Genomic DNA, 15,047 nt, shown 5'->3' with positions numbered 1-15,047 from the left:
TTGAGGCAGTAACCACACACCCTGCCTACCCACATCCCCACAGACCACTCTAAACCTACAGATCTAGAAATTAATAAGCAACTCACACTTTTGGACTAGCGTTTGCACTTCCTGAAGACTGACACCTCTGTGCATTGGGTGTTTTCATGGGTTTGAAGTTTGATTCTGAAATGCTGTACAAAATTGATCTCTTTTAGAAGTGAGTTGATGTTTACACAGCCTCTAATCCAGCAAGGGAGCTGGTTTAAGCCTCTGGGTGCAGAAATGCTCATCCTGCCATGGCAGAAATGGTGAGAATAATCAGAGGGGGATGGAGGAACAGAGCTCTGGGACAAGCCAAAGGACAGCACTCCACAGGCACAGCCTGGGGCTGTGTGCTGGCCTGCAGGATTGGCCCCCACCCCCAGCCTGTTTATAAAAGAAGCAGGAAGAGGCACAATTCTGCTTATTTTAGAAATGAATACTCTCCGGAGACACCCGATTCAGGACTCGATGGATACGATGCTGAAAGAGCTCTCTCTTCACTCACTCCAGAAGGTTTACTGGCCTTAGTGTAAGGCCTGACACTTCAGTGTGAATTTTAGGGACTAGCAGGACAAATCCCATTCACAATTCTGAAAGATATGGAAGGAAACGACACAACATTTTTCCTAACTGAAGAAACCAACCAAACCTGGTGACACAGGACATGCACTACAGACCTCTAACCCTGACGTGCACTGCTACCAGCACTCCTGATAGCCAGCCAGACCTCCCACAGCCAGTGCAATTCACTGCAAACCCAGATCTGCTGAGTATGCAATGACTGCAAGCACTATCCTTTCTGCTTGGATAGCGCTTCACTGACAACCCTCAAATCACTATAAAAAAAACAGTAGCAAATTGGTGTCTTCCTGCTCTGTTTTTAGAGAGGTATATTGCTTTGAAAAGCACAGGCACAAAAATTGAAGCGTTTCATACCACTAAGTTAATCTTCGGTTTTTTAATCAAAGGTGTGCTGTAGACTCTCCAACAAATCTTAAATAGGTAATCTTCACCTGAGACCTTAGCAGCTATCTCACTTAATCAAGATAAATGTCACCGTGACATTGAATCCCAGCTGGAGTACACTGCTTGCAGAGTAAATCCAGAGTAAATCCTAGGTCCACCACAACAAGAAATTACATGACACACGAATCTCCACATGAAGCAGAGACTTGGGGTCAGAACTGACAGCTGAAAAGTACGAAAACTCAAAGGAGAAAAACTTTAGCTCACCCCACAGCACTATTTGCTTCCCAGCTATGGACACAGTGTGGTGAGGGTGTGCTCCCACAGGGAGGCCTGCTGCCCTCAGCTGAGGGATCGGCGAGCGGGGCCGCCTGTGGGCAGGGGCAGCTGAGCTAGGGCAGGGAGCTGGCTGGAGACAGCCCTGCAGAACTCTGGAAGTGCAGGCTTCAGAGTGGGAGCTGGCGGCACCACACCTTGTGTGGAAATGCCAAAGCTCAGCCTGCTCGCAGTGGCCTGCTGCATGGATGGATGGATCACCCAGCCCAGGATGCTCTCACTCCCCAGCAGCTTAACAGAAATTAACAGTAGTAACATGGAAAGAATGGGACATTAGCCCAGATCAACGTGCAAAATAAAAGATTCTTCAGTACTGAAACAGCTTTTACGCAAAAATTCATCACATCGAGACTGCTTACTCAAATTGTGTCCTGAAAAAGCTTGAAGGCATAACGGCTTCAGCTGCTGTGAAACTAGAGGACAAAGAACCACCAGCGCCTTGCACTGGGCTTCATTTCTCTTTGCCAGTCATCATCCCTAAGTTGCTGGAATAAAACAAGCATGTTCAACAAATACCCATGATAAGCACTTCCACAGCTTCGCAGTTCTAGCGGGGCATCTGTTAAAATAATATATTATGTATAATATTACAATCCGTGTATAAAATATTGTATATAATACACCAGTTAGGGCTTAAATTTTAATTACAAAGAGTTAAAACCTACTGGAAACTAATTTTCTTCTCAGGTAGGGAGACCAAACCCTCTAGCACGGTTATCTGAGGTTAATCTGACACAGTGTATGCATTGTTTTGTTCAGAAAATCCCCCTGCAGATCCGGGAGTCAAAAAAAAAAGAAAAAAAGAAAAAAAAAAGAAAATACAGACTTCTGAATTGGGGAAATGCATCACAATTCTGTGGCTTCTGCAAGGGAGCCAGCATCCACCTCTATGCTTAGTAAGGCAGACAAACACACCTGGTAACACAACTGGTTTGCTGAGTCTCATTAACATCTTACAGCAGATAACTGCCCATAGTTAATCTGTACTTACAGCTGTACAAAAGTTCATAGGAGATCAAGTGCCTCAAGATCCACCAAAAAGGGATAGGGCTTGATGGGAAACCTGCAGGCATTAGGTTCTAAAATATACTTGTGGGTTTTAAAACACTACTGAAAACCCAGAATGTGCCCCTTCAGCTGAATACCTGGATCTGAGCACGTAATTTATCATCAGGTTGCAACCACAGCTTCTGAGAACAGATAGGGACCTCTGGTCATAATATCTGCTTGAGTCCTTAGAGGAAGAGGTTTCTGATTGTTACTTTCCAGAGGACACTGCTTTAGAACAGAATGGCTAACTTAACAAGCACCCACACAGTCAGATCATAGTAGTCGTTTACATGTGCTACTTGTTACTATTTGTTCTTGGATTTCATTTTTAAAACTGCCCTCAACTTAATGGCAGTTTTAATTGTTGTTCATTCTGCTATTTGAGTAAATTTCTGAAGAATACGTTTTTGGTCTTGATTTGAATCGCTGAATGGAAACACATCTGCTCAAGTCAGGTGTTTGGCTGCATGGAGGTGGGGAGATGGAGACTTTTTTTTGATAGAACACATAGATTTCTCCTGTTATCAGAAAAAGTTTCAGAAGAATACTTTATCACCTGCAGTGGTTCTGTCTGACATCTCTCCAACCCAAGAAAGATAAAACCAAGAGGACGTGGTAGATCTCCTGTTAGTACAGTTCAACAAAGAGGAGCTAATGGTTCCCAGATATTTTAAAGTACTAAGGCATAACCAAGAATGACAAAAACACCTTTGCAACCAGCTACAAACCTAAATTATATTAAACACAGACAAAAAGTAGTTGCGTAGTACTCCAGTAATTTGTAAAGACTACTTTTGGTGTGGCTAAAGCTTATTGAGGTAGAAATACATTCCAGAAAGACAAAGTAAATAGACGCTAGTCCAGATTCCATGACGATGACAGTGACAAAGTAACAGAATGAGGGGAGAAAAGAAAGTTCAGGGACAATGTGAAGACCTTGCCACTGACAAAGAAGTTTCACCTGTCAAGGAAGCAAACCCCAAGAGCAACCTGGATCTCTTGCCCTTGTGATGCTTTTTGGAGAGCACTGTGGTACAGACAGGACAGATGTTGGTTAATAAGCATTGTTTTTGGAAGTAGGGATGTTTTTTTCCAACAGTATGCATGTATTATGCCACAGACAAAGAGTGTATTTGAGTAACACTTTCTTAAAATGCTGAAACATACTTGTAAGCTAAGGTTCCACAGCTGACGAGTTGCTTTGGAAAGCACCTTGATGCTTGTAAGGCAAGTAGTACTTAGACACGGCTCACGTAAGAAAGCAGCCTGCCCAGGATCACCAACTATAGGAAAAAGATAAAGAGCCAAGCGAGGTGCTCTTTCTCATGAGAATATTATTTTTTCACATGTTTATTTACATATTTTTACAAGTGACTTATCCACAGATAAGTGTTTATAAAATGAGCTGTATTTTGGAAAATGACACTAACAAACAGGTGCATTGTGCTTAATGTTCAACATTAAATTAGGAGAGAAATACTGCTTCTCATATTCTCAACCAAAGCAGGCAGAGCCTGCAGCTACGTCTAATTAGAAAAAACAGCAATATGCTTTTACTGTTTATTATCTACAGCTCCAGTATTCCTAGTTTCAACTAAAACATATGCACCTTGTTCTGAAAGGCCAGCTTGTAACTTCTTGTTATTCCATGTCTCAAACTAAGACGCTTACAAAAATAAGTGAATAAAAAAAATTAAAAAGTGGGGGGATACTACATTTTTTTCCTCTAATAAGCGCCACATCAGGGCATTCTGTCTGCATCAAACTGCAATTCCTACAAGGACATCGTGAATATCCCTGAATGTCAAGCAAGCACAAATTAACAAAATCCATTCATAATGCCAATTGTGGTAGCATGCAAGCACATCACTGAGATGCTCAGCCCTGCAGAGGTGCCAACAGCCAGACCACGTGTAAAGATACTGTGGTTGAAACTAATATTTTCTCTAACAGCAACTCCTATAGATATATACCTTGAAAGCTTCCTCTTTTATATGGCGACATTTAAGTTTTAAGAAACAAAACACTTTTCTTTTTCCCCCCCACACAAGGATTTCCTTCTCCTTAAAGTGTTCACTAACAAAAATGTTCCCCAACCTGTCACCAGGAGAAGTTCCCAACAGTTCAAGTCCATCGCAGCCCTAATGGCTCCAAGCACACCATTTCCACGACTTTGTAGGACTCCTGACTGTGCCTGCACTGTTATCAGCAGCCCATTTTCCATAAGAAATATTCAGGTTTTTCATTACTACAAGCACTTATTAACATAATTGTATTAAGATAAAGCAAAACATCTGTTGTTGTGTCACCTTTCATGCGGTTTGTGACCCACCAGCAATTTCTTTCCACCATGATAATTTTATTTCCCCTCTTCCTTAATGCGACACTTTCACATGGGGACAGATGCATTCAGCATTTAGCTTGTTTGGATTGGTTTTCCTAGCACGCATTGCTTCTCAGCTAAGTTTAGCATTTCCAGCTCGGGTTACAATCAGGAATGCTATCGAATAATTTAAGCTATTCTAGCAAAAAACACGGGTGCTTGTTCCTTGTGGAAGTATTAAATTCCCATACACTCTGCACCACTTACTACTCCCATAAGGAGACGATTTAATTTTGTGCAACTCAAGCCTCACACTTATCCACATGTGGGGGAAAAGTTTAGTTAAACATAGAAATATTGCACTTAACACAGCTGACCATAATTGATGCCTCTGAGGCTGCACTGCCTTAGTAATATTCAACGCTGCCATAAGGCCTGGCTAAACTCACTTTAAGCCAAGCTTTTGTTTGTTTTAAGCAAAAAGAAGAAGAGCAGGTACATTCTGAAGCAAAAAAACCCTGTCAGTTAATACAGGGTACTGCTCGCTGCACTGCAGGTACTACAGGAAGCCACGGGCTGGCACACCACAGAGTGCAAACTCAACGGAAACTCCACTTCTACTTGGCAGCGTTACCCGCCACTAACCATCATTAACACTCTGGTGCAGTTTCGGCAACTAAAACCAAGATGAAAGCCAACTGCTGCTGAAAGAAACCAGAGTGCTGCATCCCCACCCCCAAAACTGAACCCTATGCTCCCGGTTCCAGTGCCCACCAGCACCTCGGCTCTGTGGGCTGATGGTGGGTGCCTTGAGGCAGCCCCTGAATCCTCCACAGTGAGACTGACTTTCTGGAAGCTTCAGAGGACCAAAGCAAACCTCCAAGTGGACAGATGAGCAGTGAAGAAACAACGTCTGTAAAGTCATAGCGGCTGTCAGAGTGAAATCTCATTGTGCTTTCTGGGTGCTGCTTATTTTTCACTTCAGGATTCCAATGACAAACACTTAGCATAGTGTTTATATGTAGTACCTAAATATTTAATTGTGAATTTTAAAAAAATTCATTATTCTAACACAATTTACAATGAGGCTGGTACTAAAAATAACTCTCATCCCCAATGCACTTTGAATACTGGGTAAATGGCAAGGAAAGTGAACATGCAGAATTCATAATAATGAAAAAGGTCATCCCAGTACATACAGCTTTGCAGATCTGTATCTATTTCATATATTTATCTACCAATAACTAAAATGACAAATGATGGTGATTAGTGCACAGGCAGCAATAACCGGCTGCCTGTGCAGGTATAAGCACACACACACCGCAACAGTGGACTTCTCCTAGATTTTAATCTGGAAGCCTGAGCACTGGCAAGAAGTTCACCTATCTGAGGAAAAAAAAAGCAATGTCAACCATAAAAAGGCTTTTTTTTTTTTAAATTTTATTTAATTTTACAAGAATTCCATCATAAAATGCTTCAAAAAAACAGTCCTTGCCAGAATAACTTGTCTATGAATACACTTTTGCTGCTTCCCAGAGCAGGATTTTAAGCTTGGAGCCCACAGGCCACTTCTGAAGGGCGAGCAAAAGGCAGTAACCGGAGGTTTCTCAGACATGCCGGCACATCTGCCACACTGGCACTGCTGAATGGTGATGCTTCTTCAGGCCCTAATTCCTGACTTCGCACCATTCGTCCCTAACTCACTCCAACTGCAGCCAATCCCATCCAGCAGATGTTGAAGGCTCTGCAACAGTTTATGCCAACTTAACCCTGGATCACTGCAGTCTCGCACTCCTCTCATTAGCCATATTCTCCTATTCCTCCCTTTCATGTAAAGAACGTTACTAGTGATGCACGTGGCCACCCACTTGAAGCAGCTGAAAATTAGTTTTTTAATCAAGACATTGTTCAACCAGCCCAGCTGCTTCAGTGACTTTCAATGCTGATGTAAGTACGATGAAGACTGCAAACTACAGACAGGAGGGAGAGTGTGATCACAAGAATTAGGACCTGCATCGGTATGAAATGCTGCAGGGCCATGTTCTTATGGAAATAAAATGTATTTTCAGTTGAATTTGTGGTTCAAGGGGTACTGGGACACCTTATAAAGTACCACATGCAGATAAATTTGAAGCCACTCGTCTGCTGCACAGTTTTGAGCTCTCTCTAATGAATGTGCTTTTTTTTTTTTCTTTAAACTCTGCAGAGGCACAGCATTAGAACTCCTTCCAGCTACAAGAAAAAGGTAATCATATTAAATACTGACATTATTCATTTAGAAAGTGGAACTGGATTGTGAATTATGCACCAAAAAGAGCCAGTATCTGAGCAAGCTTTTTTATTGCCATCTAGACACTCTCTCAAAGGGGCAGCTGGCAGTGATAGAAGTAAAGTGCTGGCAGCAATTCTACATGCTATAGTTACTCCTTAATGCTAAAGCAGAGTCCTTCATTGAAACTGCTGATGTCAGCAACATGGCTATGTAACATTTCAGTTCAGCCTTTGAAAATTTAAGTAAGTCACATCTGCAGTGGAAGGAGGTACATACACAGAAAAAAAAACAACGTTCATCATTGTTTATCAATTTTAAGATGCAGTTTAAGCAACCTATAGCTGGTATGTATAGCACGTTCTTCCGAAAAAGGAAATTTGCTGTTTCCTTGTTTTTTTAAACACTTGCGTCCACACCCAAGAAAACGTAAGCACTGAAATTCTTGAAAATTTGTTTCTCACACAGATTTTTATTTGCATCGAAATGACAAAAACAACATAGGCAAAATATGCCCCATTTTTGACCTGCACAGTAAAAGAAAATGTTAACTCCTTAAGAGTTACACTTACAGATATTCTGAGTGTAGGTTACGTTCATGCACAATTAAGGACAGATTTTTTTTTTAAATCTATTCTGACACAAAACCAGAAAACTGAAAGATGGTCAGGCTTCGTGTTTTATGGAGATGAGCTACAGAACTCCTCTCAGTGTCTGGACAATCTTCAACTCACACTGCAAAGTGAGCACATATACTAAATACAGCCTTGCAAAATCTTTGATCTTTGAGGTCCCTTCCAACCCAAGCTATTCTGTGATTCTATGAAAAAGACCAAAGAAACCTCAGAGAAACTAATTCCTGACTTTCTCCCACACTCATCAAAACTACACTGGAAAACCTAACTTCAGTCACAAAAAAGAAATAAAGCAGCCAGAATGCACTGTTTCAAAGGCAGCAAATAATTGACCTTGCTTACACTCGTCATCTTGTGCATCGTGCTAATAAAAACTTCCTTGGTTCTCTTTTGTATCATCAGAAGAAAGGGTATTTCACTTGCTGACTGGACACGTGCAAAGTCTTCAGCCATTCCAGCACTGAAGATGATGTGATAATATACCAACTGATCCTGCTGCAGAATGCAACACAAATTTAATCACAACCAACTACCGAAATGCGTCAGCTCTTGATCCCCGCGAAAGCGCTTTTTATTTAACATCATAGAGATTATAACCTTTCATGTTTACCTCCACTTCAGAAATAGGTTTCCTTTCATCGTACTCATCTTCACACCAAAGCCTGTACCAAAGACCAGCAGAAGCAGACAGCTGAGGGTCTAGGCAGAGATTGGATGTTGCTCAATTTAACACTTGAGCAACTGACTCTATAGAGGATGCCGGCCAAGCTGCTGCCACACCAGATCCTTCAAACGCCTTCCTACAGCTCCTGCGGGGCTCCCAACACCCCATTACCGCACGGCTCGGTGGGACGGCATCATGCAGCACTCTGCTGGTGACAGTGCAGGAGCACAGCATGTTGTCCCGCATCCCCCAGCCCGCAGAGGCACAGCACTGCTGGGGGAACGCAGCCAGCAGCCTCGCAGCAAAGCCGGCTGTGCTGATGGCAGACACGGCCTGCGAGGCCGACATCAAAGACCAGCACCGTTTTAAGAACTAACCTACAGTTCCCTCAAAGAAAATGACTAACCATACAATGACAGCTTACCTTTATTTTCTTTCCTTCGCAAAAATGATGCAAAAAGGATACTCCACATCCTTAAAGTCAAGGCTGTACAAATCGAACCGCTCTACTGCTGCTTTGTGTTACAAAACCACGATCTCGGGGGCGAAATGCACATACTGCCCAAGATGCTACCTTTGACTCACACTATCGCCATTTTCTAAATGAAATACCGACTCTTCCTAAATTGATCTAATTATTTTTCATTATTTTTAAATAACCACAAATCAGTCATTTTTGCACGAGGGTGATTTCAGTGTTTCAGTTCAGCCCAATATAATTATTGTTTCTGATTTTACCACAAAGGGTGAGAAAAGAAGATACTTTCACTTTTTCAGTTTGACTTCCACATCAAAAGTGCCATTATTTGCACAGCTCTACAGGTAAAAAGAAAATTATTTGTTAAGAGCCACAATAGAAAATTACCTACTTGTCAGTACTTGTACACAGTATGTATGCTACACAAAATTTTGCAGTTTAATACAGGAGTCCATTCAAATGATGGCTCGCCTTCCTGTTTATATGCTAGACACTGTTGTGAGCAGAAGTTAAAAGTAAGCCAAGCCAAACCTAGGACTAAGTTAAGCAAAAGCAATCTTGAACCAACCAAGAATCAAATACACACACCACAAATACATATATATATTTGGGGGGGGGGGGGGGAGGGTAATGCCATATCAAGTGTGTTACAGCTTATAAGCATTTGTGCATTTGAGGAGAATCCACAGTTAAACATGGTCTCACAAATGAGAAGTACGAGGAAATGACTATAGACAGTAAATGAATAATTTGTTGGCAGAACTTGGGAACTGCTTTAATTTATCAAATATAAGCACAACATTTTCTGTGGGAGAAAGAAAAGAATGAAATGATTGTAAGAAAACACCACTCTCTTCTTAGCTCTTCCTAGCAATAACAAAGTTGAGATTCCTACCTCTGTACTACTCAAAACTTCTCCCACTGACAAAAACCACAAGAATACTAATGATGTTTCACCGCTGCTGTTGGATTAAAAAAAAAAAAAGCATATGAAACCACTTTTAAGACAGAAAACATATTTCATAACCCTTTTTGAAGCCATTAGTAAAGAGTAATCGAGAAAGACAGAAACAAAATGATCACTCCAATACACAAAAAGGTTTTACTGAGTGACATCTCAGAGAGGATTACAGGTCATGTAGGAAACCTATTACCTTCCCAAAAGTAAGCATCGCTTTTACAGTCTCACAAAGCCACTTGCTCGGTTTTATGCAAATTTGGTACTCAAGTAGTGACTCCCCCACCTCTCCAGATCTAAAACAACTTCAGTTTATTAATGGGAGAATAAAAAACCCTAGGGAGCCCACAGTATCATTCCAATTATTTTAAGAGCAGAAAAGTAAATGGTGGTTATTAAAAAAAATACAGCATGTCTAGTAACAATGTTCTACAGAGAACACTCTTAATACTGAAAAAACACAGTGGTACCTTTTAGTGATACATAATGAGATGCCTGCTGCCTCTTTTTCCATTCACAGAAGTCAGAATTTTCACTTTCTCTGCATGACATTTCCAAAATAAGCTATTAAGCAAGCTGATAGGCATTTTACATCAGGCTAGAAACTCACACAGCTAAAACACATGCTGCTTTTCTCACAGTGAAGCTGGATATACTTTTCTCCTGATACTTCCACTACTAATCCCTGGGGGAAAGAAGCACATTTAGAGAGAGGTCTCACTGGAAATTCATCCTGACTTAAGATTTCAGCAGTTTAGTTTGCCATGCCTGTGGAGGAGAAATTGGGGAAGGAAAAAAAACCAAAAAAACCCCAACATAAAGTAGGATCTGTCTTTCCATTTCTGAGAAAAGAAGAAAATGACTCTGTAGGGCCACCCCCAATACATCCGTAACCATGACAACTCACAGACACTGGTCAAGATTATGGTCAGCTGTGTTTACAACAGAATACAGAACAAGACCGAGCAAGACAGACAGAGGAACAGCTACACAGAAAAAAAAAAGTGACATGGTATCAGCCACTAAGAGACGTCATGAATTAATACTAGAACAAACTGACCAACTTCAAATTTTTGTCACAAAAGGAGTCCTACATCTGGGCAAGATATTGCCAACATCTGTCCAGAAGACCACAGTGCAGAGCATCTTCATCTACCGTTCTCTTGAAATTTTGTGATTCTCCCACACTCTTTTGAAAAATAATACCCTCTGCAGAAATAACAGCTGAGCATCCCCTATGCTACAGCCTCATTTTCCAGTACAGTCTTAAGATACACATGCTTGTGTAAATGGTTCTGAATGCATGAACACCAGACCAGCAATGTTAGAAACATTAATGAGAACACTACCACTAGAAAATATCTTACAGCAAGGCAGAGTAGAGGCAAATGCACAATCAGCACAGGGACATGAGAGGCAGGAAAGCATAAACCCAATTCTGAGCTTTCTACTGATGGGAGACGGCAGTTTCAGTAGGGGCACAGAATGTGGTGGTCGGCATGAAAACACCTAGGACAACAGTACATATATGGGCAAGTACTTTTGAAAAGGCAGTTAAAATATCTAACTACAAGTTGCCTTAATCAAATTAAATAATTCTTAAAAATCTATGTAATTGCTTTATGATCTCTATCAGTAGATTGAGGAGTTTTTTTTTCTATATTCCAGGAATCACTACAGCGCCCCAAAATTAAATTTGTCTAAAGTAATGGCCAACCTAATAAATGAATAAATAAACAAGTAAGTACACACATACATCACTTGAAATTCCAGAAGAGAGAATGACAGCAGTATAGGCTCCACTACTACTGCCAAGCCTGGATTCCCTCTTTTCCAGCTCTAACCACTGTCTCTTCCAAGTGCTATGTGAGAAGGCATGATGGATCTTAATGCCACCTAGCTTGCCACACTTAATTAATACTGATTAAAAAAAAAAAAAACAAATGCCATTTTAACAGCAATTCTGCAATGTCTGAGTGCCTATAACAGCAGCTCTCATATGGAAGAGGTACAAAATGTATTTGGAAAAGGATGGTGAGGATGAGGAGTAAGGGCATATCAATTGCTTGGCCATCCTGCCTCTGCTTGTCCCACCACTTCCCCAAACCACATGTTGGGTGTAGCACTTTCCCTGAGCTTGCAGGGAGCTCAATGCAGTGCAGCTCAGCATCCAGACACGTGGTTTGAATGTTGGGTGGTCCTGTGGAGCTGTGTGGAGCCAGGAGCTGGGCTCCACGATTCTTGTGGGTCCCTCCTAGCTCAGGATGTTCTATCAATCTGCAAATGTGCCTCCTACTTGTGATAGTGAAATGAGCAGAGGCTGCTTCAGGCACTGCGCACGGGTGTACATAACTTCTCCTGAAGAAGCCCACCTCCCAGCACCAGGAGGGAAGGAGCAGCTGGAGATCTCTCTGTCTGCCTACAGAAGGAGAAAGAGCAGCATCTGGGGGAGCCTGCTCCAAAAGCAGACTGATGGCTTCCAAAGAAGGCCCTACTGCAGCACAGGTACTCCTGCCATCCTTATACAGCCAGAACCACCTCTGAAGGCCACGGTGCTGAGACCTGGACAGCACGGAGCCTGCAGCAGGCGGGACCATGCACACCACTCAGCCAAATCCAGATGGGAAAAGGGAGGCATGACAACTATTTACAAACAACTGAACTGCATTCATACCAGCGGCAGTGAGGAAACTGTATTCAGGGTAACACAGCACAGCATGTGCCAGCCCCGGATTGCACTGCTCCCTCTGAGCTTGCCTTTCTGCTACCCAAGCTATCCACTTCTGAGGTGTGAGAGCAGATGTGCTCTTTTCAGAACTGCACAAAAGCAGTTACCCTAAGAGAAGTACCGGGAGGATGGCTGAGAGCAGAGGGATGAAAACATGGATCAGGAAGAAAGAACAGCAGGAAAAGTTTCCGGACAGTTTGTGTTCAGCTGTGGGAATCACCTCCCAGAGGAAGTGGCAGAACATTAACTGCTTAAGTCACTTAAAGCTCAGCAAGACAAACACTGGAATTCTGCACTCGCATCAGAACATCATGAATATTCTAGAGAAAAACTTCAATCCCTCCAAATTAATCCTTCACATGGCTGGGAACACTATGCAGTATCAGACGAACACATGTGTAGGTCTCCCTGGCCACACACAAAAGGAACACCAGGTTTGTAAACCTGAGTTTCACCGCTGAAGTAAGATGAATTTATTTATCCCATGGCTGGCACAGCACTTCCAGGCCAGTTTTGATTAAGGCATGTTCTCACCCTTGCAGCCTGCTGGGTGTGCGCCTTCCACTGCATGAAACACCTTTGGAAAGGACAATGGCTGAAGGTGGTGTTCTTCTGGTGAACGTGCCTTGTCTTGCCTATGCGTTGCCAACAGCTCATTGCTTTTGCAACCTTTAAAAATATAGCTCTAGGCAGGCTTGCAGAATGCTACTTAATCATCTGCCAGAGGCTAAGAATATTTTTTAGCAACAGGACAATGAATCATCAGTTTCATCACTGTGATGGATGCGGACAATGAAGGTCTTCACAACTGCGAGTCTTGTTTGACTTCATCTAATTTAAGTCCTTCCAGTAGCACAACAGCTCTTTTAAATAAAGAAACTACCACCAAGTCATCTCACTTCACAGTAGGAAACCAACAACCTACTTTCCCCTCCTCATACCATCACCTACCAGGTGGGTAACGTGCTAGGAGTACGGATGACCCCAAACTGCTTTCACCTACGTAAAAAGCGCAACTCCATTTCAGCACTTAAGCATGTGCTGTTAAGCCAGCGGTGGTTCCACTGATCTGAATGGAACGGAGAGGATTCCTCCTCCCAAGGTGGGGGAGGAATTGTGTGTGTTGGCAATAACAGGACTGCAGCACCAAGGGCTAATCAAACAGAAAATCCACGTTTTCACCCAACAGGTATGTGCACGTGTGCTGGCATGAATGGGCCGTATAATACCAAGGACAAACGCAGAAGGGAAGAAATGTTTGATTTTTTCATAAAGAAAAGCAGTCATAAGATGACCTGATTAGTCCGACAGGCGGTCAGACACAGCTCCATTAGATAAAGACATCTGACACTGGGTCTGAACATGACCTAACCAGTGAGTCAGGCAAGAACTTCCCATCCAACCATCCGCATGCAGCGCCAGACAGAATGCGGTGCTCCCGTTGTTTTAGGCCACTTCAGAAATCACCACGTGCATCAGGCGGAGCACAGAGGCCTCACGTTCCATCTTCATCCCGAGGTAGGCTCATACAGGGCTGCCCAGGCTCAGAGCCAGCTTACGGCAAAATATGCACAAAGTTGAGTGTTATCTAGAAGTGGAAACGCTGCATTATGATCACGCAGCTCTTCTAACAGCGCACACATCTGCCAGTTTTGATAGCCTCGTACAGGTCAAAAACCTAAAGATAGACATCCACATTCCTACACTGACTCACTCTTCGCGACCCTATTCCTGTAACTCCCTGCCCCGACGCCGCTCCGCGCGGAGCTGCCGGGCCCCGCCGTCCTCCCGGCAGCCCGGCGCCCGCCGCGTCCCGCACCCGAAGTCGCGTTAAACTTTCCCCGCCGGGCGGCAGCGGCCCCGGCAGGGCTGCGCTCCGAGCGGACAAAGGGACGGCCCGACCCCGGGAGGCCGAGCCGCCGTCCCGCCGCCACAGGAAGCCGCGGGCCGGGCGCGCCACCTTCCCGCCCGACCGCAGTGCCGGCCCCGAGCTCAGGGGAGGCCGAGCGCCCCTCCGCTCAGGACGCGACCCGCGGCGGGACGAGCCCGGCGGCACCGCGACGAGCCGCGCGCTCCCACCGCCCCAGCGCCGAGGCGGGCAGCTCAGCCCGCTCCCCTCTCCAACCCCCGCCCCGTCCTCCCGCTACCTCGGCCATGGCCGCGGCGCTGCTCCTGCCAGGGGGCGCGCTCCGGCCCGCCCGGCTCCGGCTCTGCCCTGGGAGCTGCGCTGGGCGCGGCGTGGCCTCGCTCCGCGTCCTTCCGTCCGTCTGCGGGCCGCCCGCTGCCTCCGCGCCGCTCGGGAGGGGTGAGCCCGGCGCACGGGGCGGCGGGGAGAGGAGGGGAGGGGAGGGGAAGGTCCGCGTTCAGCCGCTTTTTGCCCGCCCCGGAAATACATTCCTCCCCGCTGCCGTCAAGCCCTGGGCGGGGAGGAGCGCTCCGTGCTGTGGCTGGGGGTAGGGAGAGGGAGAAGAGCTCTCCGTGGGCAGCGAGGCCCCGGCCCGGCCGCACGTGGTACGGGAGGCTGTACCGCCGGGAGCGCTGCCCCCGCAGCCCCACACGGCGCCGGGCGCGTCCGCGGGACGGGACGGGCTCCGCCCGGCGCAGCGCTCTGCGGGG

At 44.6% G+C, this 15,047-nt stretch overlaps 1 protein-coding gene across 2 annotated transcripts in view; it reads right to left on the bottom strand.

Moving 5' to 3' along the window:
• ITGB1 (integrin subunit beta 1) overlaps window positions 1–14,802 on the bottom strand; it is a 43,067-nt gene extending 28,265 nt beyond the window's left edge. Inside the window, exon 1 of one of the 2 annotated variants that reach the window (XM_021386799.1) lies at window positions 14,579–14,802. In XM_021386799.1, the coding sequence (XP_021242474.1) occupies window positions 14,579–14,587 (9 nt within the window). In that variant the 5' untranslated portion in view covers window positions 14,588–14,802. Of the gene's footprint in view, window positions 1–7,936; window positions 7,970–14,578 lie in introns of those variants that run through there. The other variant, XM_021386798.1, reaches the window with a different exon arrangement.

The sequence above is a fragment of the Numida meleagris genome, chromosome 2 (assembly GCF_002078875.1).
Source record: "Numida meleagris isolate 19003 breed g44 Domestic line chromosome 2, NumMel1.0, whole genome shotgun sequence".
In the NCBI taxonomy this organism is placed as follows: domain Eukaryota; kingdom Metazoa; phylum Chordata; class Aves; order Galliformes; family Numididae; genus Numida; species Numida meleagris.
The sequence above is the reverse complement of the archived record's forward strand: the minus strand, read 5'-3'. Positions and strand labels throughout refer to the sequence as shown.